The 23,523-nt window shown below is 31.1% G+C and overlaps 1 protein-coding gene across 1 annotated transcript in view; it reads right to left on the bottom strand.

Moving 5' to 3' along the window:
- Nucleotides 1-1,576: 1,576 nt before the first annotated feature.
- LOC115883293 (katanin p80 WD40 repeat-containing subunit B1) overlaps nt 1,577-23,523 on the bottom strand; it is a 63,182-nt gene continuing 41,235 nt past the window's right edge. Inside the window, exons 4-9 of the mRNA XM_030901626.1 lie at nt 19,868-19,927; nt 19,530-19,708; nt 17,876-18,313; nt 17,243-17,484; nt 17,105-17,179; nt 1,577-2,739 (exon numbers count right to left, since the gene is read on the bottom strand). Coding sequence (XP_030757486.1) covers nt 2,484-2,739; nt 17,105-17,179; nt 17,243-17,484; nt 17,876-18,313; nt 19,530-19,708; nt 19,868-19,927 — 1,250 coding nt within the window. The 3' untranslated portion in view covers nt 1,577-2,483. The remainder of the gene's footprint in view (nt 2,740-17,104; nt 17,180-17,242; nt 17,485-17,875; nt 18,314-19,529; nt 19,709-19,867; nt 19,928-23,523) is intronic.

Below are 23,523 nucleotides of genomic sequence, written 5' to 3'. Positions count from 1 at the left end.
TTTTCGTTTGTATGGTGGTATATATATTTATATATTTTTTGTTAAACCTATCAGATTCCTTGGTACCAGTGCTTCGAACATTGTTTAAAAGCTTAAAATATTGTTAAGTTTATATTATTATAAATTTTGTTACGTTATTTTAATAAAATAAATAAAAATATGGTCTCTGATCACATCAAAATGAACATATTATTAAAAAAAAATGTTTACTAACCTACTACTCTGGCGGGCATGATTTAAAAAAATCTAAACTTAATAGTCCAAGAGCTACGTTTTCAAGAGAGAATTTTAAGAAAGCTCTTTAATACATCTTTTGCTATGCTCTCTGGATCAACGTGCGGGCCGTCTGGCTGCCGATAGACGTTGCGTACACTACTGCGCATTGGAAGAAGATCCTACTTTTTTTTATTTAGTCCATTAAATTCTATGATTGAATATAAAACGAGGAAGTCTCCATAGCGCGGTAGCATAAAAGATATATCATTTTTTTTTTCATCTACACTCAGATGCAGAAAAAACGCAACAGAAAAATTTTTGGTCAAGTTTAAAATGTTATATTTTTTTTATTTTTAGTCCTATTTCCTTGATTTTTTTAGCAAACTGTATATAAATATATCAACTTTAATTCGTAAACTCAGTTTACTATACACTTTAATATTTGACTTATTATACAGGGTTAATCGAAGAGTTGTTTTTTACCCTATCTTTATAACAACCTGTGCGATAATTTCGTGAGCAAATTTTCCTAAAACATTATTTTTCGGTCAGAATCATGTCTCCTGAATATTTTTTATTTTGACTCATGTCAACACATGCCCTGGTTAATTTTTAAGAGCAAAATGAACTTGCCACAAACATTTTGTAGTTTTTTCAATTATCGTTACTTTTTGATGTTATTCTTCATAATGCCAAAGTGGTTTTGGTGATTTGGTGTTGTATACGATTGAATATGGTTCTTAGTGTCGAAAATTGTGAAAAAGTCATTGATTTTGTTTAAGATGACCGAAATTATGAATATTCGCTTGATCCTTGTAGAAGAATGGGAAAACATAACACAATATATTTGCAGCCTCATTAACAGTATGAACCGACGACTATGACAGCTATAGCAGCCGGGGGAGGCAATACAAAGTATTAGAGTATTTTTTAGAAGTTTTTTGTTTGTTTGTACACTTTTTTTTTAATATCCTTAGTTCTGTTAGTGTTTTTAATTTTTATTAAAACCAAGCCTGCATCGTTACTTTTTAACGTTTATTAATAGTTATTATTTGAGTTACGATAAAAAGCAACCTCGGGGATTAAAAATTAACATCATAAAGTAATGATAGTTAAAAAGTTGCAAATTATTGGTGGCAAGTTCATTTCGCTCTTAAAAATTAACCAAGGCATGTGTTGACATGAGTCAAAAAACGAAATGCTCAGGAGACATGGTTCTGATTGAAAAATGGTGTTTTAGGAAAAGTTATTCACAAATTTATTGCACAGGGTGTTTTAAAGTTAAGATAAAAAACAACCCTTCAATTAACCCTTAATAATAAGCCAAATACTAAGGTTTATAAAAACTGAGTTTATTAATTAAAGTTGATAGATTTATATACAGTTTGCTAAACATTCATGAAAATAGGACTAAAAGTAAAAAAATAACACTTTAAAACTTGGTATAGATGGCTGAAAATTCGCATATTCGTGTAAAATTAAAAAAGAAACAACTTTTTTAAAAAACATTTTTCAAAATTTGTCCATGAAACCAATTTTTTGGCCATTTATTACTTTGTGGCAAAATCAGCCCCGTTCTAATATACCCCGCCCCCATATGACCTTCTGGAATCGCATCAAAGAAGAGACACCGCAATGATTCAGCCGATCGAATAAATGGAAGGCATTGGAATGGCGGCGAATGCAGGAGAGCAATCGAAAGCGTCCCTCTCTATGCACCTAATAGTCTAGTAAATTCTAGATTGTCTGTTTCTCTCGTATAAGAAGCGACGCCTGAGGCGTGAGGAGGACAGAAACAATCAGAGCCGGTAATCGTGCTCGCGCCTTTTAAAATAAATTTAAATTGATCCCTTTTAGACAAATAGTTGTAAATAAGTTTGTAAATAGTTCTTTAAGTGTTTTATCGTTATTGTTTTGTTACTTAGTGGAATAAATTGTGTTAAATAAATTAGACTTTTTATCCACATGGAACAGTCGAAAAACGTAACACTTTAATCAAGCAACAGGCGAAATTTTCTGATGTCATTTTTAATATAAATAAAAGCAGAAACTACTACCAAAGCCAAATTTCACCTAAGCCAATAAATAAAATGAAGTTCCATATTACGATGCGGACTTTATCAGTGACCTAACCGCATATCGAACGTGTTAGTCTACGGCACGACGATTTCTTCTCCGCCATTCTACTGCTCGGGCAGTCGCTCCAAAAGCCTTCGGGGCCCTTTGACGCGTCGTTTCCTGGACCAGAACGCCCCCGAAGCCCTTCATCAGTCCAGGGAGAGGGCCATTAGAGATTCCACCTCGCGGAGACACACGCTCACCCTTCCGGGAAGGGACAGCTTCTTGGCGATGCAGCTGCGCAGTTGGCAGAGCAACTCGTGGCACTTAACCGACTTTTGGTAGCGCTCTTCGCGCGGGATGTCCACGCCGAAGGAACCCACCGGGGATTGGATATTGTTGCGAATGACCGGTCCGAAATGTTTCAGGATTATTTTGATGGTTTCGCAGCCCAGGGTAATGTATCTGAAACAAAAAAACAAACACTGTATTCGAATTGTTTATGTCAAAGGATAGGGTATTCCAATTTTAGGAGGTTAATCATATGATTGTAAATTAAACAGCGTCCAGTTGGCTTGAAAATGAACATCGATATCATTTCGCATATAATGTTACATATAAAGTGACAGCGTTCTTCATTTCATAGCCATCGCTAACGTCGGTTTTATTTTCGGTCATAATGTATTTCTCACTTATGAGCGGGGATAGAAAGCAACAGGTTTCGCAACAATAGGCTACCTTTTGATACAAAAAAAAAATTGTGTGTGCACTATGTGCGCATTGAAGTGAAAGTTCTTACTAACAACTATTAAATTGAAGGATTTGAAGGATATATTTTTTTATGAATGCTTTTTATAAACTTCGAAAAAAACAGAGTTAATGTAAAACCGTATACTATTCTAGCTTTATAATTTTATGTTTTTTATTTTTATTAAAAAACGACAATTCTATCACTCGGCCGGCAGCTGTGGCCATTATACCAAAATACTACTACATCTATATCTCTGACTACTACTAACTGCTACTAATCGACAATTTGTTTTGTGTAGCCTGTTTTTGTTGAAATGTTTTGTTCATTATTCATGTTGGGGATTTTTAAATTAACGTTAATCGTTAGACAACCAGTATTTCTTTTGCATAACCAAATTGTCACTCTAAATCACTGTCTTTTTTAGATAGACGTAACCTGTCTTGTCATTATTCAATTCATTATTCGAATTCTCAGAATGTTAACAAAAGTTTCGTCTTAAAATAAAATTTTAATCAATCACAATTGTTTTTCTCGAAAAAAAAGAAAAACGATATATATCGTATATTAAAAACCACTGACACGTTTTTTGTTTGTGACATAAACAGTTTCAAGCGAGCGTTGAAATAATTTAAAATCGCACATGAAATTTAATAGGGTGGAAACTATCGATTTGCATATGCGTCGTTCCCATGGCAGCGTATCTATTGATTATATTTACTTTTTACCCCTTTCTGTCAACTGAAAGGACCGAAAAGACTAAACGCAGCACGCGGTAGGTGTCGCGTTGCCAGAGGGTCCTCTCTTCAAGTTGACGTAGAGCACTCTTCAAATTTGAATGTTGGGCGACAGTTTTGATATAGTTCATGCAAATATCGGGAACAGGTAACGACATTATGCGATTAATGAGGGACGGAGTGACACAATGTGACAGTTTTGACGAAGAGAAATATTTTGAAGTATAGAAGAGTGTCAGAGATTTTATAGTTTGAAAATAAAGTGTCGATTTTTTAAGTTAGTCGTGATAGTTGAAGTGAAGTCAGTAATACTTCTTCGGTTATGTTTAGGTCTTCGGTTGGTAGGGTCACCTTATACATACCGGGTGTTTTTCAAAAGCGACTCACTCCTCTAACTTTTTTATTTTTTCAGATAGAAAAACAATATTTTGTATATTCTTATATAACACAAATCAGGATTGATTGGCGTATTCGTCGATATTTTTACTTTGTTTCATAGAAAATGGCATTCTGAGTAGAGTGACATATCACATGTCAAATGTTTACATTTTCGTTGAAAAAAATAGTATTTTAAATTTCAATCTAGGCAGTCAATAGACGTGTTCATAACAATTTGACTCGAAATACAAAGTATGTGGTACCAATACATATGTATGCCTCATGATACCGTATTAAAAAATCTAAATAGAAAGTTCTCGTGCCTATAACGTTAAGTAAATACGGTAACGTAATAAATACGGTATTTCAAAAGTACCGGTCCTGGTATATACCAGTATAGCGGAAGACCGAACATGCTTATTTATGTATTTTATGGATTGAATGGTAAAAAAATATTTTTTTTTGTGTTGGCATGAATTATTCTTGGCATATTAAATTTGATTAAGTCTAAATTAAAAAAATTCTGGCACAAAAATTGTTCCTAGTATACAAGAGTTCAAAAAATATAGCACCGCCTGTAAATTCGAAATACATTTAAGAAATATAAATTATTTTTGCCACATTTAATTGTTTTATTCATATTGGTTCAAAAATATTTTGTTTTGGCTCGTGTGTATTCGTAATTAAAAATGCGTAAGGCTAAAACTGAAAACGTTTTCCTGGTACGTGGACCTATTAGAAATCAGTTGGAAACTCCAAATTTTTGTTCTGCAAATGCTTTTTGTTCATGCGCATTCGCATGCGTCGGACCTTTGTAAAATATTTCTGACTGCTCTGCGAAGGACGCTATAATCCCTCGAATAATCCTAAAAAAAACAGAGAAATGTGAAGGAAGCATGAACATACAAAATAAAAATAGCCAGAGTGTATATTTATAATAGTGGGGAATATAGTGACTCAATTTAAGGCTTCACCTTGCAACAGTTAATGTGTCCATAGCAACCAAAAAGGGTTATACGCAAAAATTACCGTATCGCCGAGCGGTCATGGGAACGGCAAATCCGTTACCGATATATATTGAATATTAATCCGGCTGCTCTTTTTTAAAGCTTAATGGGCGATGCCAAAGGGACGATTGACCTCGTCCCTTCGGACGTCCCGCCCCTGGTCAACGTCGAATTACGTATTCATGGGCGTGCGGCACGCGTGCAGGGTTAATTATGGAAAAAGAGTGGAAACGGTAGCGGCGACCGATAGTTTTAGTGGATGTAGTTTCGATTCGATAGGGTTAGTGACGAAATATTTAGCGATTTAATTAAATGCCCGTTAGTAGTGATCGGGCTATTGGTTCAATAATGCAGGGCAATAAAAATTTAACACGCTAGACACTGAAGTGTGTGAACATCCATCCTGACGTTGATTTGTCTAAATACGGTATAATGGAAACTATAGATTGAATAACTTTAATTGTAAAACCATTCACCGAATATTGCAAAACAATGCAGCAAATGGAAAACAATATTGAGTTTTTGACAATAAAATGTTTATACAAAATCAATCCAATAACAAAATTTTGTCCAATAACAAAAAAATACATATACATCAATACATTGTGTCAACTGTCATGGTGTGACAATTTATAAAAATGCCTCTTAAATAAGAACAACGTGGGCATAGAGTTAAGATGTCAAGAATATTTTACACCGGTGTGCCAATTTTTATAAAAATACAGAGGCTTGGAGAATTTGACAAATTTTAATTAAGCTTGACCGGCACAGCGTTGCCCACTTTTACATACTTTTTTTTTTAATCAAAATATTTTAGGAAACAAAAATAAATTATAAATATATAATCAGTTATTATTTACATTAACAAAACTCACCTTCTTAACAACACTTAAGGGACAAAAAGGACCATTACTACCGTTTTCCAGTTCAAAATATTCTAATAAACTTGCGATGAGCTTTTACGGCTATTAAACTATCTTGTACCACTTCGCACTAAAAGAGGTTTTAAAAAGAACAATGTTCGACTGCAAGGTCTGCTAGTAAAATTTTTTAAGTTTAAGTTTCACAATACAATTCATTTAAACCAAAAACTCGTAATACAAAACTAAAGTGTCAAAACGAATGACAATGTCAAGAAATAAATAAATGTAGCAACTTAACATATTTTTGAATATATATAATTTTCTATTCCAAACAAAAAAAATATATAGAACAAGAAGAAAAAGTATTTGATGAAAGTTTTCCTATAAGCATTGCAACGAATTCTTATATCTTACATAATGACATTCTTAATTTTAACGATTATTAATGCCATACCTATAGTACAGATTATACAGATTATAAACTTTGTTTTTTCTTTATAGTTTTTCGTGCATCCAATTTTCGGAATCGGACACTAGTTAGGTTACTAGTTTGCGCACATAGTACGCCCACTTATGGCCTCTAAAATTGTGCACAGCGCCTGACCGGCACAGTTATTAGAGAGATATCGGAAAACCGAATAGCGTCATGCAGTATTATTATCATGGTTACGATATGCGCGAGTCAATTTTTAACGCAACACCCGCTAATAATGTTACCGCCTGACGTAATTTGCGGATCAATTACACCAAGCGCTATTTGTAAATAACGTTTAAAAATTACTTAAATGGGTATGTGCGGGTACATTTGACAACCGGGGCCGGCCGGCGAGATCTTTTATTTTAGGTTATGTTTGAATTGTTTTAATTATTACTTTAGTTTTATTAGGTAATTTGATATTTAAGTAACTGGGATTAGTTTTAATTAAATAAATATGGCCCAAAATATGGATTCCACCTCTTCTAATATTAAAGAACCTATAAAGAGGCTTAGGTTTACAGCAGATGACGACTTAGCCCTTCTAAGAGAATGTGTTGCTTGTTGCCCTAAACTCACTGGCAGACGTTGAATAATGAAGCACTGGAAATAAGCACTTTAGCCCTTTCGTTTTAAAATACCTAGTAAACAAAACAATTTCAAAGTTTTAAATTCAAAGTTAGGTTAAGTTTAAATAGCGGACGCGTCCCGAACAGAGTTCTTTCCGATCCGATAACTATAAATGAAGAGAGTTAATACCACCTCACGTAAAGGAAATAACACCTGGCCTTATTAACGTCCATGCACGCTATTCGGTTTAGCGATATCTCTCTATTACGCTGTTTATTGTTATTTTACGCGAGTTTATTTTTGCGCACAGGAAATTTTACTCGTTTGCACATCGTCATAAAAAACAATTTTCGTACCACGAATTAGGGATAATATTTTTATATGTACACATAGAGTATACCTAATCTGTGCCTATAGTAACGAAGTAGCCAAAATACAGCTAGATATTCGTATAGTAGAAATAAAAATATAATATTCCAGAATATAATAATAGATGTTTTTACGTATGGGTATAACCTTAAAACTTAAAATGTCATATTAAACAGACAGAATATCGGATATCAATACAATCCGGAAAACGTCAGCTGTTCGACACCGGAAAAACAAAATTAAAAAACGAAATATCACAAAACCGGAAGAGACTAGTTAATGCCCTTCAGAGAGCCACACACAGCGTTATTAATACCTAGAGAACATTAAAAATGTCAAAAAATATTTATAGAAAAATTGTAACTAATGCATTGTAGTCTTATTTAAGCAAGCTTAAGTCTGATTTTTTTTAAAATTTATTTTATAAATTCTAATTGATAGACACCCAGAAAAATTAAATATCAATTTTTAATTTTGTGCAATAATTAACAACAGAAATGAAAACATAACATTTCACAAGTTAGAACTGTCCATTGGTATATTGTGTCCGGATCATATTGATAATATGAGCCCCCTTAGCTGTCAAACGGTGTAAGTCCATAATTAACATTTTGAGAAAACGTTTTTGTTTTCTTGTTCATAGGTAATTCTAGATAAATGCAAAACTGAATTGAATTTTTTTAAATATATAAATTTTAAACACATTTTCGCATTCATAACACCCACGCCAATTTTCATTCAAATATGGACGTTATCTAATTCACAAATTATTTAGAAAAAAGACGAAATAAAAATCAAACTTCTACGCCCTCTCTTCAAAACGAAGCCCCCCCCATTTGAAGACATGATTTTTCACGAATTTTTTTACTTATTTTTATCTGCAGAATCTATTGCGGAAGTTTCTCGATTACATTTCGAACCACCCTGTACAGGGTGGGTCAAATTCGACGCTTTTAAATGGAAACACCCTTTTCTATAGGATATAGACGAAAACTAAGATCGCTGTCTGGAGCTCAATTTTCATCAAAAACATGATGGTGCAAACCGCACATCAATATCTGTTACTGTTTCGGAGTTACGGGGTGTTTTTCAAAAATATGCATTTTTAACAAATCCCTGTAACTTTTTTGCTATGGAAAATTTTGTATTTTTATAGAAACATTTCCAAAACACCTTTTTACGCAGAATTTAATGGTTTAAGTATAATTTTTTTAAAATTAATAATTTAAGAATTATCAACAGAAAATTTGATTTTTTATATGGGACACCCTGTATATTTTTAATTTATTGAAAAGAATTTAAAATTACCTTTCCAAAAATATAACACACTTGATATTTTGCTAGATTCCTCTTCGAGATATAGAGTATATAAAAATTCGCCCGCTTTAAATAAGTAGGCTTTGAACGGCACCATCTGTAATGCAAAAATATTCTAGCTGTGAGCATCAATTAAAACGAAAATAATATTTGCTATGAGATATGCAGAATTTTATAACAATTTAAAATATATTTAACCAACATCATCACATTTAAACTATATCTAATAACAATAAAAATAAATAGCAAACTAAGACATGAGATTTTGCTACAGGTGTTCGACATATCCACCGTCTTCTGTTATGGACAGACGGGGCAGTTTTTGAACAATTCTCGCGGAATTCATTAACTTAGTGGGGTGAAAGATACCCTCTAATAACTGCTAAGTATTTCTAATTCTTGTCTAGATTATACGGAAAAATAAGGAACCTTTATTCTTCGGCAAATATATCCATAGGATTAGATCCATGGGCACTAAGTCAGGCGGCCTCGACGGCCAACGGCTGGGATCTTAGTTAGCTATTCAATTATTCTTTAAATTGGCTGCAAAAATTTGCTGATAACTTCAGTGTTCAGAGGCGGTGCCTCGTCGTGCTGGAAAAATATGTTTTCGAGTTCCATTAAGGGCATATCATCAATAAGGGGTCCAAAGCCTACTAGTTAAAAGTGGCGAACTTTTAAAAATTCTGTATTTCGAAGGGGATTATAACAAAATATCAAGTGTGCTATATTTTTGGGAAGGTAATTTTAAATTCTTTTCAGTTAATTAAAAAAATAGAGGGTGTCCCAAATAAAAAATCAATTTTTCTGTTAATAACTCTTAAATTATTAATTTTAAAAAAATTATACTTAAACCATTAAATTCTACATAAAAAGGTGCTTTGGAAATGTTTTCATAGAAATACAAAATTTTCCATAGCAAAAAAGTTACAGCGATTTGTTAAAAATGCACATTTTTGAAAAACACCCCGTAACTCCGAAACGGTAACAGATATTGATGTGCGGTTTTCACCATCATGTTTTTGATGAAAATTGAGCTCCAGACAGCGATCTTAGTTTTCGTCTATATCCTATAGAAAAGGGTGTTTCCATTTAAAAGCGTCGAATTTGACCCACCCTGTACAGAAACTATGGTAAACTCAGAAAATATATATACAACGTCGAACACAGCGCCTGTAAGTCCGAAAATACTCTCCCCTACAAAAAATAAATACATTGTAAGAGTCAACATACCATAGAGAACGGTAACCGATAAATCGACGAATTATCGAAAGAGTTAGGCCGATTGAAATGCAGAGAATCGCGCCTCAAAAGTGATTTATTTTCATGGCGGCCGACGCGCGGTTCGTTATCGTTATAATTCCGAGGGCGTGCGTTGTTGTTATCGTCGCATAAAAGAGCGGGCCTTGATTTGCGCGTGCCGAACGCTTATTTAAATCGCTAACGACGGCCGCGCGACTCCTATTGCACTGTTTTCACGATAGGCGATTGTGTTCCCGGTCCCTCATCTGTGTCGGTTCGTTTGATTCTTCGTTAAACAAACCCTTTGAAGTGCCAAGTTATTAAAATATCACTATTATATTTCAAATTAGTCTAAATTGATTTTACAAAGATTGGAGATCCTTTCATTAAGAAGAATGAATATACCTTATTTTTTTCCTCCTCATCTTGAGACTGACTGTGCGTCTTACTGCAATAATTTATACTGATATACAGGGTGTTTTAAAGAAACATGTGCCATCTCTCGTGGGGAGATTCCTCACGTAAAAATAAGATTTATTTTTCATATCAACATAGGTCCGACTCTGCTTTGTTTCGTAGCTACAGGGTGTTAAAATCTTAACATTTTCTCGATTTATTATAATTTTCTTCCAAGTAGTTTTAGCGTTACGAGTGAAATTTTCAGGGTAAAAGTTACTATAAATGCGACAAATTTTAAAGCTTAAAAAGTGTCGACATATTTACCAGGGACGTGCATATGGGTTATCACTGGAATATTTCTCTGAAAAAAAAAGCATGTACGCCCCTGATTTTTTTTTCTTGTTAGCGAAATAGTGTAAGCAGTTTAATGCCGATTGAAAGTTGTCTCTTGATATTTTGTCGATTTCGGCCTCCTTGTTAAGATAAATACAATTTTATTAATTTGCCTTCATCCCAGTCTAATAGCAACCCTTAAAAAAATTAATATCATTAACTTGTGAAAGTATGAAATTAGTACTCATTGACTCCTCATCAAGAAATATGAAATAAAGTTCCTATAAAAATGGGTATGAAAATGCATAGTTTTAGAGTTAAAACTTTTTAAAATTAGTTTTTTTTTAAATTGTCTTAAATACCATATTTTTTTTTATTCGAAATTGCTGTAGGTTGGATTAATAGTAATAATAACTAATAGCAATAATATTTAATAATACATTAGGTAAAATATATAATTTATTAATTGTGATTAATAAAATTGCGTTTATCTCATCAAGGAGGCCGAATTCAACAAAATATCAAGAGATAACTTTTAATTGGCATTGAACGGCCAACACAATTTTGATATCAAAAGAAAAAGTCAATAACGCACATGTTTTTTTTTAATATTCCGGTGATAACCCATATGCACGTCACTGATAAATTTATCGACACTTTTTTAGCACTAAAATATGTAGCACTTATAGTAACTTTAACTATAAAACGGATTGTTAACTGTCAAAATTTCATTCGAATCACTAAAAGTACTTGGAAGAAAATTATAATAAATCGAAAAATTATTAAGACTTTAACACCCTGTAGCTATGAAACAAAGCAGAATCGGACCTATGTGGATATGAAAAATAAATCTTATTATTACGTGAGGAATCTCCCCCCGAGAGATGGCACATGTTTTTTTAAATACCCTGTATAGGGTGATTCACGGCGCGGCGATGCGATGGCACGTTAAGGTGGGTTCATACCGGCTGCGCCGCGCCGCACAAATCATTTTTCTAACATATAATTTTGTGCGCACTAAAAAAATACACTTCAAAAGTACATGTTAAAAAAAGTTTTGCGCGGCGCGGCCGATGTGTACGCACCTTTAGACCACAGTTTAAAGAATTCTTTGAACTGTGGTTAGACGTTTATGGAGATTAAAAAATAATAACGCATGTAAAAAATAAACAAGTTGATATCATGTTCCTATATTCCTAATAAAACTATCTTTTAAGTCTGTGGTAATGTAGTGTAATTTAACACAACTAGAACCATTACTATTTTCCGAATTCTTTAGACATTCCTTAAATATATTTTTTTCTATAGCTATACTATTCTAATTTGTTCTAGAGGAACACTTAGCTACTAAAAACGCCTCCAAGCGTTTCGTTTGCCTTTAAAATTCAAACTATTTTGTATGAAAATTACAAGTCACACATGTAAAAAAAATACGTGAAAGAAATAGAACGGATAACCTTCATTCTGAACCTCAAAACTAGTGGAATAAATTAGTGGTAGTAATTTGAATTAGAAGAAAAAGTTAACAATTTTTTAACTTTTGCGATAAATAATATCTCAACATTTACTATTAATGCCATTATGGCCTTTGATTATCATCTGGCAAGTGACAAGTGACATTGTGGTAAATACATCAAAAGTTTATTGTTCTATAAGCTAATTATTAGGCTTTCTCTATGGATACAAGTGACTACCACAAGCTGTAGCCAGAGAGAACACTAATAACTAAAGTGAGAGGGCTTGTGGAATAGGGCATTTCGTAGACAAGTTTATTTTGTCACCGCGCATCCCAGACGCGCATAGCTTTCAGGCGGTCAAAAAAGGAAGTTTTTAACTTTGCAAGTTAAACATTTGACAGGATTAATTAGATTGTCAGTAGCTTTTTCTATTTCTTAGTTCTAGAAGGAGATAACTAAAATCTGTTGATATTCGGAGCAAATCGGAGTAATAAATTGTTTTTGACTGAATGTGCCTGTTCTTTTATCTTGTCAGAAGAGAAGATTATTGTCATTATTGATTATTTCAGATTCCACGATTATTCGGCATTTTTGTAATTTTTTTTGTGGTTGAGACCCAGACAAAACGTTTCCTTTAAAGGTAAGTTTTATCTCGGTAATTATTTTAAGATACCTAATAGTAATAGTGAGTGCACATAATAATCGTACATTGCTAATTTAATTTTTTTAATTTAAAACATCACATTCTTTTCTGATACTTATGAAACGACTAGGTATTATACATGGTATTATTTCCAGTAATACAGATTATTTTCTTCAACTGCTAGGTTCTTTTTAGAGAATAAAGACTATCAAAAACATTGAATACCTACGGGATACCTACTGATACTCTGTGCGAGCTCCCAACCGTGCTTCCTTGTTCACTCCCAACCAAGTTAGATAAAAAAGATACTGAAGATTGCAGCCTTGAGTTGGAGTATGGCAAGGAGTATGGAGTTAAATAAATTATTATGTTCCTACACAGTATTTTATTTATAAGTTTTAATGCTTTAAAGTCTAATAATAAATTTTCGTTGGCAACAAAATAATCTAAAAAAACTACGAACTACGAAGATTTCTTATTATAAACTTGAAAGATTAAGATTCGGTTCAAATATACAAATTTTAAATTTTTGGCGCCAGAATATAGATATGAATGCAACCTACTATATCGATAATGCGCTCATAGTTCGGGTTAGACGCCAAAGGTCGCGCCACTAGCACAGTCTTCAAAAATTAACGTTGATCGGTCTCTCTCACTTTAGTTATTAGTTTCTCTCTGGCTGTAGCTAGGATAATCTATTAATTTTGATTGTATTTTTTAGACATTGTGAATGATCTTAAACTCATAAACATAAAGTATAATTGAAACCACTAATTTATTCCACTAATTTTGAGGTTCTAAATGACTAGTACGCCTAGCAAAGGAATGTATAAAAGAGAAAGTTGTTATTTTAGTTTAAAAAATATTATTGTTTCGTTTCTGGTCTGGAATCAGATATGCTCTCGCTGGACAGACTATAGTGCTTATAAGTTAATCATTGCGGGGTGTGGCTCGAACAGAAATTTTGACCTGAGACACACCACAGACACACCAACAACAATCAATTAAACGATGCGCCAGCACGTGTTAAATGTACACTTTCAGAATACAAATTCGATAGACTGTAAAGAAAAAATAAGCAAGAAATACATTAACAAATATTTTATCTTATTAATATTAAAAGGTACATTGTCCTTTGGCATATAAAATTAATATATTCTTGCGACGCCTTTAGCTTTATTATTCTTGTTTTTTTTGGGTGCTCATATGTTTATAAATATGTACTCGGTAACGATATGTATACAATTACTATGACAGATAAAGTTAAAAATGATATATAAAAGTACTTATAATGTAATATAACATAAATTTGGAATGTAAAATTATAATAGCAAAAATGTTAATTTAGTGAGAATGTTTTCACGTCGAAAACAATATTATTTAATGAATTCTTTAAAGGAAGTAGCCTTAATTGCAAATTATATATTTAGTTTACGCCAATATATGATCGAAAAAAAAAGGGCGTCGGAAAAGGCTTCGTAATTAAGACGCTGACTTTTATATGTAAATATGAACAGGGTGAGTCTTAAATAAGTACTGCAAATATTTTTAGGGGTGGTATAATTCGACCCCAAAAAATAAAAAAAAACAAAAAAAAACAGAAAAATTCGATTCGCGAAAAACATGAGCTTTTTTGGCAAATCTCTTTAAATTTGATATTTTTTCAAAAAATCATAAGTTAAAAACCATAATATCTTGATAATATGGCGCCACAGGTAGCGGATTAAATTTACAAGAAAATCCAGAAAAAAATCTAGTGGTTCTCGAAATTAAAGCAAAAAATATATATTTTTATTTTCAAAGTAAAATAACTTGGTTATTTGAGAGTTATTTGAACAACGGCAAAGAGGAAATATGTTTCTGTTATCAAGACCTATCAGCCATAAAAATATTTGAACTTATAATACTCACCCTGTATAGGGAATGTATTCCATCCTAATTTCAAAGTCAACTAAACGCCGTTTTTTTTGATCATATAATAGTTATAATATGCAAAGATTGCAAAGTGACTGGTTACAAAAAAGATAGTTGGTATTATTTTTAACCAGATACAACAAGGATATTATTGACATTAAACTGTATATCAAGGCGCATTCTCACGAATCGTGTACTTTGCAAGTATTTTTTATTGTTATACAGTGTCTGGCAAAAACGCGGCGTAGTTGCTATAATAAATAACTTAGAAATTCTGTATAGATGCCCGACGCACCATGTATACCCTGGACACCAGTTTGTCAAAATGGTGTGTGTGATGTGTTTGTCAAGTACACGAGTCGTGAGAATGCCCCAAATATAATAAAATATACGATATAATAAAAAGTTATCAATAACGACACACAGAGCCATCTACACAATACAGTACTAAGTAGACTGTAGTCGCATATTTAAAAAATGTAGAAAAGAAAAAAAAACATTTTTATTCTTCACACTTTTTGAGAAAAAAAAGGACGAAATGAATGAAAATGATTTATTAGTATGAATATACTATAACCGGGTTATAGTATATAAGGGTTATCAGTGGTAATATTAAATCTAAAAGTGAAAATTCGGATCCTTCACCAATTTGTCACAAAAAATATATACCTAAATAAATATACAAATCAATAATCGTCAGAGTATTCTCTTGATTAACATAAAAAATTAGATAAAACCAAAACGGTTAAATTATTTTTCAATCATAAGAGATAATTAATTATTAATTTATAATAACAAATAATTCCGAGCGCAGGAATAGAACCTGAGATCTTTGGCGCGGTAGATAAGACCTCAAAATCTGAATCTTTATGCTATCGGGTTGCATACTATTATTTAGATTAATGAAATATGTTTTACATATTATTTTTTTAAAGTATTTCATTTACAATTATCAGATTCGTTAAAGAAAATAACATAACAGATATAGAAATACGAAGTCTATTTTACAAAAAAAAACACCTTCACCATTTTGTCACATAGTATCATTTTAAAATAGATCCTATTTTTAATTTCACCCTTACTAGTTCCTTATACCGGGTCCGGCAATAGTGCGTCGGGCATCTGTAGCTCCTAGAATAAGAAACTTGGGAATTAAATATTTTAACTTCTATAGGGTGGCTCAAAAAAGTGTGAGTGGATCTGGATGATTTCTTTTAAATGGAACACCCTGTGTAATATTGCATTTTTGGCTTCATTTCAGATCACTTTACATAATCCCAAGATATGAGTAAATATATTTCGATAGTTTCAGAGATATTAAAAAATAAATAAAAAACACCCCTTCTTAAAAAAAATTATTAAAAATACAAGAACTGTTCTCAAAATCAAAACTATATTAGGTATTTACTTTAGATGGTCTGTTCTTAGTTTGCTATAAATATGGTAATCGTAAATCATACAGGATGTTCAATATTCTACGCCAAACTTTCTAAAATATAAAATATTTTTTCTTTAATTATATAAATGGAACACCCTGTATATTATTTTTTTATTAGATGGAGAGTTGAAAAATGAACATTTTTTGTATTTAAGGTATTTCAAAAATTTTAATGGTTTTGCAGATACAAGCAGTATTATTTCATATGGCGCTTTCAATGGTAAAATACGAGAGAAAAATCACTGGGTGGCTTAGATAAAAATTTACTGTGTGTGTAATATAAAACCGCAAATATCTGCGAAACAGTTAAAATTTTGAAATACTCTAAATACAAAAAATATTCATTTTTTAATTCTCCATCTATTGGAAAAATAATATACAGGGTGTCCCATTAAAAAAAAACGAAGAAAAATAATTTCATATTTTAGAAAGTTTGGCGTATTTCGAACAACCTGTATGATTTACGATTTCTATATTTATAGCAAAGTAAGTACAGACCATCTAAAGTAAATACCCAATATAGTTTTGATATCAGGACAGTTTTTGTATTATTAATATTTTTTTAAGAAAGTCTGAAAAATACCTATATAATGTTTATTATTAATATCACTGAAATTATCGAAATGCATTTACTCATGTCTTAGCATTATGTAAAGTGATCTGAAAGGAATCCAAAAATGCAAGTACAAGGTGTTTTATTTAAAAAAACATTATCCCTATTGACTCACACTTCTTTGAGCCACCCTATAGAAGTTAAAATATTTTCCTGAAATACATCCTAGTATATACTTTAGGTATGCACTTAAACAAAATTCCCAATTTTTTTATTCTAAGAGCTACAGATGCACGATGCACTATTGCCGGACCCTGTATTATAAGTATAAAAACCAATCAACTGAAAACATTATTTAGGCCGAATAAATAAAAAATAAAAACTTACTGTTCATATTTGCTCTGCAACAGCTCCACTAGTTTAGGTAATACAATGACACATATGTCCAAATTCCAATTAGTTCTATAAACAAAAAGGACCACAAATCATTTTTCTAAGTGTATCATTATTAATAAAATTACTTACGACTTTCCACTAATAACACTTAAAACGTCCACTAATGCACTAATATCATCCATGGTAACTGCAGTCTCTAGGGCGCCCTTAATACCTTTGTTCCTGCACTGGGCCAACATAAGTTTCACGTTCCTTTTCCTGTTGCTGACAATGCTGATCATCGGTTGATTGCCGCGCATCAACACTCCGAGACCTTCAGCTTCGGACATTTCGGTGAAATATTGACCCAAGCCAGGAATGTCGTTATTTTTCTGAAATTAAATGATTAAAGATGAAAAAACTACTAACACACTGCAGTTTTAATCTTATTCAGAGGAAGGCAAACTCAATATTTTAACTGTATCTGTTAAACTTTAAAAGATAAGATAATTGGTTGTATCTATAAATTCTAAAAAATATAGATAATTTCAAAGTTGAAATCAAAATATAAACAGAGTGAATCTGAAATAAGTGCAAATATTTTCAGAGGTGGTAGCCTGACCAGATTTTGATTCGAGACTAGATTTCTAGAGCATATATAATATTCTTAGATGTAGGTTATACCCTAAGACTAAACTCTAAAGTTATACCATTCTGGATTGTAGAATATCCTAATTACATCCTTAAATCCAAACCAAACAACCAAAAAAAATATTAACTTACAGGTAAAAAGTCGTCAAAATTGATTCCTACAGGTCTATCGTTACTAACAGGTACAAATTCGTTTTCTTCAACAGGCGACTCATCCGGCGATAATTTGGAACTGACGTAGATGTCCACAGGTGCGGAGGGCTTGTCTACAGGTATCCTAAGATTAGACTTAATAACGGAAACGTTAGGTTCGCTAAATTTCCGGTTAGGTCTCGAAAACGAATTCTTACGCGACGGGTTTCTGGAATTGACATTTCCACCTTTGGTAATGTTTACTTCAGAAACACTGTGCTTAATCGAAGCGTTTAAGTTGGATTTGTCTTTAATTCTCTCCGATCCTTCTTTAACACTGCTCTGTCTTTGATAGCCGAACTTCGCGACGGGTTTCGTTTTGGCATTCGAAACGTTGTTTTCGCGGTCTTGCTGTTTTGCTAGTCGACTTATGTACACCTGAAATTAAAAGAGAACATATGAATAGACTTAAAACAAAAGAAAGAATTAACCTAATGAAAATTAGTGTTGTAATAGAGAAAACGCTCCCATTCGTGTCGAGGGGAACATTTGGAATAATCCTGAACGCTCAAGAACGAGAGATTTGTAAGTTACCGGGACAATTTTTTTCCGTAGACATTGCGTAGAAACAAATATCCGTGGGTGACAAATTAGCCGGGTTATAAGCGATGTTAAGTGCTTTCTTCAAAGAATGGCGGCAAATCCGGCGGCGAATGAACATTTTGTGGTGCTTTTTAAAGTAATTTATTGAAACTTAGTTGTTGTTGTAATCAAAATTGTCAAGTCCTTGTGTGCCTGGGTGCAAATCCAATTATAAAACTTGTCTTGATGCAGGAGAACCAGCGGTATCTGTTTTTACCTTTCCAAAGGATGAAAAGATTAAGCCCAATGGCTTAGGAATATTCCTAGGGAGGCATGGTCACCCTCAAAATATTAATTATTTTTGTTATTAGGCATGCTGAAGAAATTACCTCCTAATCTTTTTTGTATTATTCTGCATGAAAACAAGTTTCAATGTGCCAAGTGGTTCTAATTCTTTTTCTTTTTATTATATGAAACCCCCAATTTATTGATTATTATTTACTTCCTATTTTCTTGGTACATAAATTCTTTCCGATGCTTTTATTAAAATATAGTTCACCTCGAATAACTTTTTGCAATATGGATGACCACGATCCGTCAAAGCAATCAAAACTGGTAAATTTTACGTCAAATATCAAAACAAACTATAGTTACATAAGAAAAAAATATTAAATTATAATTTTTTATATAAAAATTGTCGGATTTTATTTACAAATAATGTAATGTAAATTGTTTTATTGTAATACTTATTTATTTAATAAATATGAAACACATACTTCATTACAATTATAAAAATACTGTTATGTCTAGTCAAACTGTCAATATGTAACAGATTTATTCATCAATCAGCTAGTAAAAATTATTCAGTTTTTTAGTTATCTCCTCGGTTATCTCATAGTATAGATGTTATTATTTTAATATTGATACTACAGCATTAAATAAAAACAAATATAGGTACAATAATAATAGTGTTTTAAGTTTTAATTGATACAAAATATTTTTGTAGATACATAATTTTTGTTTTTGCATAAGCTTATATAATAAACTAGAAATAAAACATTGATAAACTTGCCTGATCTAAATTCGATTTCGATCGAGAATACTGATTAGGACTCATCACAGGTGGCGCAGAGTTACGGTAGTTGTTCACGCTTTCGTCCAGAGAGAGCGCTTCGAAGTTTTCAGTCGGAAGATGGCTCAGAATTTGAGGTTCGGACGGGTCCGTATAGATGGCACTGATGTCTGAAAATTCTATATTAAAAAGTCTTGGTTAAATTTAGCCATAACTATGTACAAAGAAGATAAAATATGTGATTTTTATAGAAAAGTCTATACTGTGCTTTGTTTTGTTGATTTATCATAACTTTATAATTAAAGTTATAAAATATGTATAATAAAATTATTGTTTACCTGACAAATCTCTCTCGGGCTCTTGAAACGGTTCTGGTTCTGGTGGAGGAGTGCGTGCAACTGAAAAAAAAACAAATAGAATATAATTAGATTTTATTTGTTCTAATTTGAATTCAATATGAACAATAGACATTGAGCTAATCTGCTTCTTAAACACAAAACAAATAGAGTATGAACTTACCAAAGTAAGCTAACTCAAACTAATAAAAAAATAATAACAGCAATTAAAGATATATAGAAGAGTATTTAGCCACACATAATAAATGACTAAATGCATACTATAGGAATATAGTTATAAAAAATTCAATTCTTTTAATATGTATGTGTATATATGAAATATCAAAAATATTAGGCCTATATATGATTAAAAAATATATGTATAGAGTAACTGTAAGATCAATACTAGTACTAATTGTGATTAAAACAATATGCAAAAACAAAATTACAACAAATTACTTAAAATTCATTAGTTAAAAAAAACTTTTATATATTCTTATACATTTCCTTATGTCTTGTATTAAAAATGTAATAAAAATCTATATAAGTAATTTATAACTAAACATGTATATTAAATTATCGTAAACAAATACAATCATATTTTCCCATTATCTATTTATTAGTAATCTTATAGATCACTATTAATTTGAAATCCACGTATCGCAATGAATTGTAGGATATGTATATGATTAATTACTAACAAAACAACTATGAATTATTAACTTAACAACCTATATTGACAGGAATTATATTGATATGAAACCGAGTATGAAACATAATAGATATTTGAAACTTGTATACTAATAAAACAACTACATTTACGCAGAAATAAAAACAAATATTATGTTTACAGATTTCATTAATCCACTAATTTTTACAATAAAGTACTCGTAGTTTTATCTTAATCACTATATAAATTAGTAAATCCACAAAATAGCAAACTCGCTAGTGTTAATATAAATTTACTGTCATAAAACTAGAATTAATCATAACACAATTATTGTACTTAAAACAATAGAGTCTTAAATACTTACAGCCGTCACACAATTTTGAAACGTTAATTTCATTGAAAAGTTAAATTGTTATTTTAATTACTCATATATCTACACGTCAACAAAACTCAATTACAATTTAAGCCGAAATCGTCGTTTGCGAGATGTGTAATAATAAATGTATGTAAGCAAACTAATTATTCTTTAATCATTTGATATTAAAATTTTAAGTAGGTATAATATATTTAAATAAACACTTATTATTTAATGGCAAAAAAAACAAAATATATTGTTTAGAAACAAATAAATAGTTAATAAAATATTATTAAAATAATGCTAATATCATAATAAAACAGCAATGCAATTCTGAATAATATTTAACTTAAGCCTATTATTTATTCTTTGTCATAGTGTTATGCTTTGTAAAGGATTAGACAATATCTAGTATTGTTTAGGAGGTTTAAAAACGTCTTTTATAAATATTCCCATTTTTGAAATATTAACTACATATCTATTATACTTATGTATCTCTATACTTAAAACCGACATTGCAAGAAAACTGCAATAGTAGTAACCCAGAATAATTAGACCCAATTGGATAGACATCAATATTTTTAGGTGTATTATCATTGATAATGGCAATTGTAATCCGAAATACTATAGTCATAAAGGCATATGAAATAATTTGAAAAAATATTATAACGTTAAAATATGAATGTGATTCTGAAACACAAAAAAGTATACTTTCTAGTACAATGCTAGCTGATATTAAAAATGAAATTATATCAAGATGAAATAAAAACTAATAAATACATATTTTATGTTGATAAAAAAAACATAACAATTGCTTTCATTTCATTAATTAACAGTAACGCAAATTTATTTTTTTATTTAAATAAATCTGCATTAAATGCATTGATTACGCTAAAAAATGGAACACGATTAATTCAACTGTGAAGTGAAAATAAGATGATTTACTTTTATCGGTACATACTGAATAACCTGAATTGCGTATTTAGAATAATTGTCCTAATTTTAGTAATAGTACTGATAAAAAGTACAACAAAATGCTTTCTGAAGTACAGAGATAATTGTCTCAAATTTCGCCCAAATAAGTCGATTTGGGTCGACGACTTATATTCGTGACTAAATCTAATCAACTTACATGTTATTCGGTCTATAGGTGTTTTATTGTCACGAGTTACTACATTATAGATATTTCGGTTTTGGTTGAAATCATTACAAAAAGCGTAGAATATAATCTTTATTAATGGTAATATTGGTAATTTAACAAAAGAAAAATTATAAAAATCTTATAATACGTACCCTGTACATACTGTAAACTACAAAATTTGATAATTGATTGCCTATACAGGGTGTCCCGGAAATAAGTGCAAATATTTTAAGGGGTGGTAGTTTTCGATAAAAGAAACATATTTTCTCTTTATCGTTTTTCAAATAAGTTCAAAATAACGGAGTTATTTTACTTTGAAAATTTGCTAAAAAAAATATTTCTTGCTAAAATTTTGAGAACCATTGGATCTTTTCTGCATTTTCTTTCTTGTAAATTTAATCTAATACCTATGTTGCCATATTATCAAGAAATTATGTTTTTTAACTAAAAACTAAAAAAAAATCCAAAAAAATTTAAAAAAAATTTCGAATTTTCAAAAAAAATTTTTTGCGAAAAAAACCTCATAGGCATGTTTCTGGGGTTGAACTATACTACCAGTTAAAATATTTGCACTTATTTCTGGGACACCTTGTATAATTTACAATACATATCCAAAATTATCCAAATTTATCCAAAGAATATTAATTAGTTATAAACAAATCTACTTATGTATGGGAAAAAGAAATTGATATTAATTTTTTTTAAATCAAAATAAATAAAAGAAAGTAAGGTTAGTTAGCACCATTTATAACTCAAGAATGGCTGAACTGATACCTATTAATGATATCTGATGTGTTGAATTGTATTTGGGAAAGTGCATACGAATAGGAGTCATATTGACATCAAAATCAAATTTCTCATGGCAAAAAACTCCCAGACACCAATTTTTATCCAAATATTGACGTTTACTTCAGAAATTATTTGGAAAAAATCGAAATAAAAATGAAACTGCTACACCCCGTATCTCCGAAACTCAGCATACATACATTTATAGGAACTTTTTACTTATTTTTATCTGCAGAATATGCTGCCGAAGTTTCTGGAATACAGTTCGGACCACCCTGTATATCAGAGAAACTTAACTCTCTACCGCTATTTGTAAATCTTGGAAGCTATCGTATGTTCATCGAAATATTGACGTTACTTCAGAAATTATTTGGAAAAAATAGAAATAAATAATAAGTAATATATGCTGCAGATATAAATAAAAATAAGTCAAAAAGTTCGTATAAATTTATGTCCTAATATGCTTCGTTTCGGGTATAGGGTGTAAAAGTTTCATTTTTATTTCGAATTCTGCCAAATAATTTCTGAACTATAGTCGATATTTAGATAAAAATTGGTGTCTAGGTGTTTTTGACATAAGAAATATGATTTTAATGACAATATTATATATATACTACTAGATTTCAATGTCAATAAGGCTACTAGTTAGTAGGGAGGTGCCAACTACAGGAGTTTTAACTGTTTTGAAGAGTAGTAACTTTTCGTCC

The sequence above is a fragment of the Sitophilus oryzae genome, unplaced genomic scaffold, assembly GCF_002938485.1.
Source record: "Sitophilus oryzae breed Bouriz unplaced genomic scaffold, Soryzae_2.0 scaffold_1869_pilon_pilon, whole genome shotgun sequence".
Taxonomy (NCBI): domain Eukaryota; kingdom Metazoa; phylum Arthropoda; class Insecta; order Coleoptera; family Curculionidae; genus Sitophilus; species Sitophilus oryzae.
Note: the sequence above shows the minus strand (reverse complement) of the source record. Positions and strands in the feature narration are given on the sequence as shown.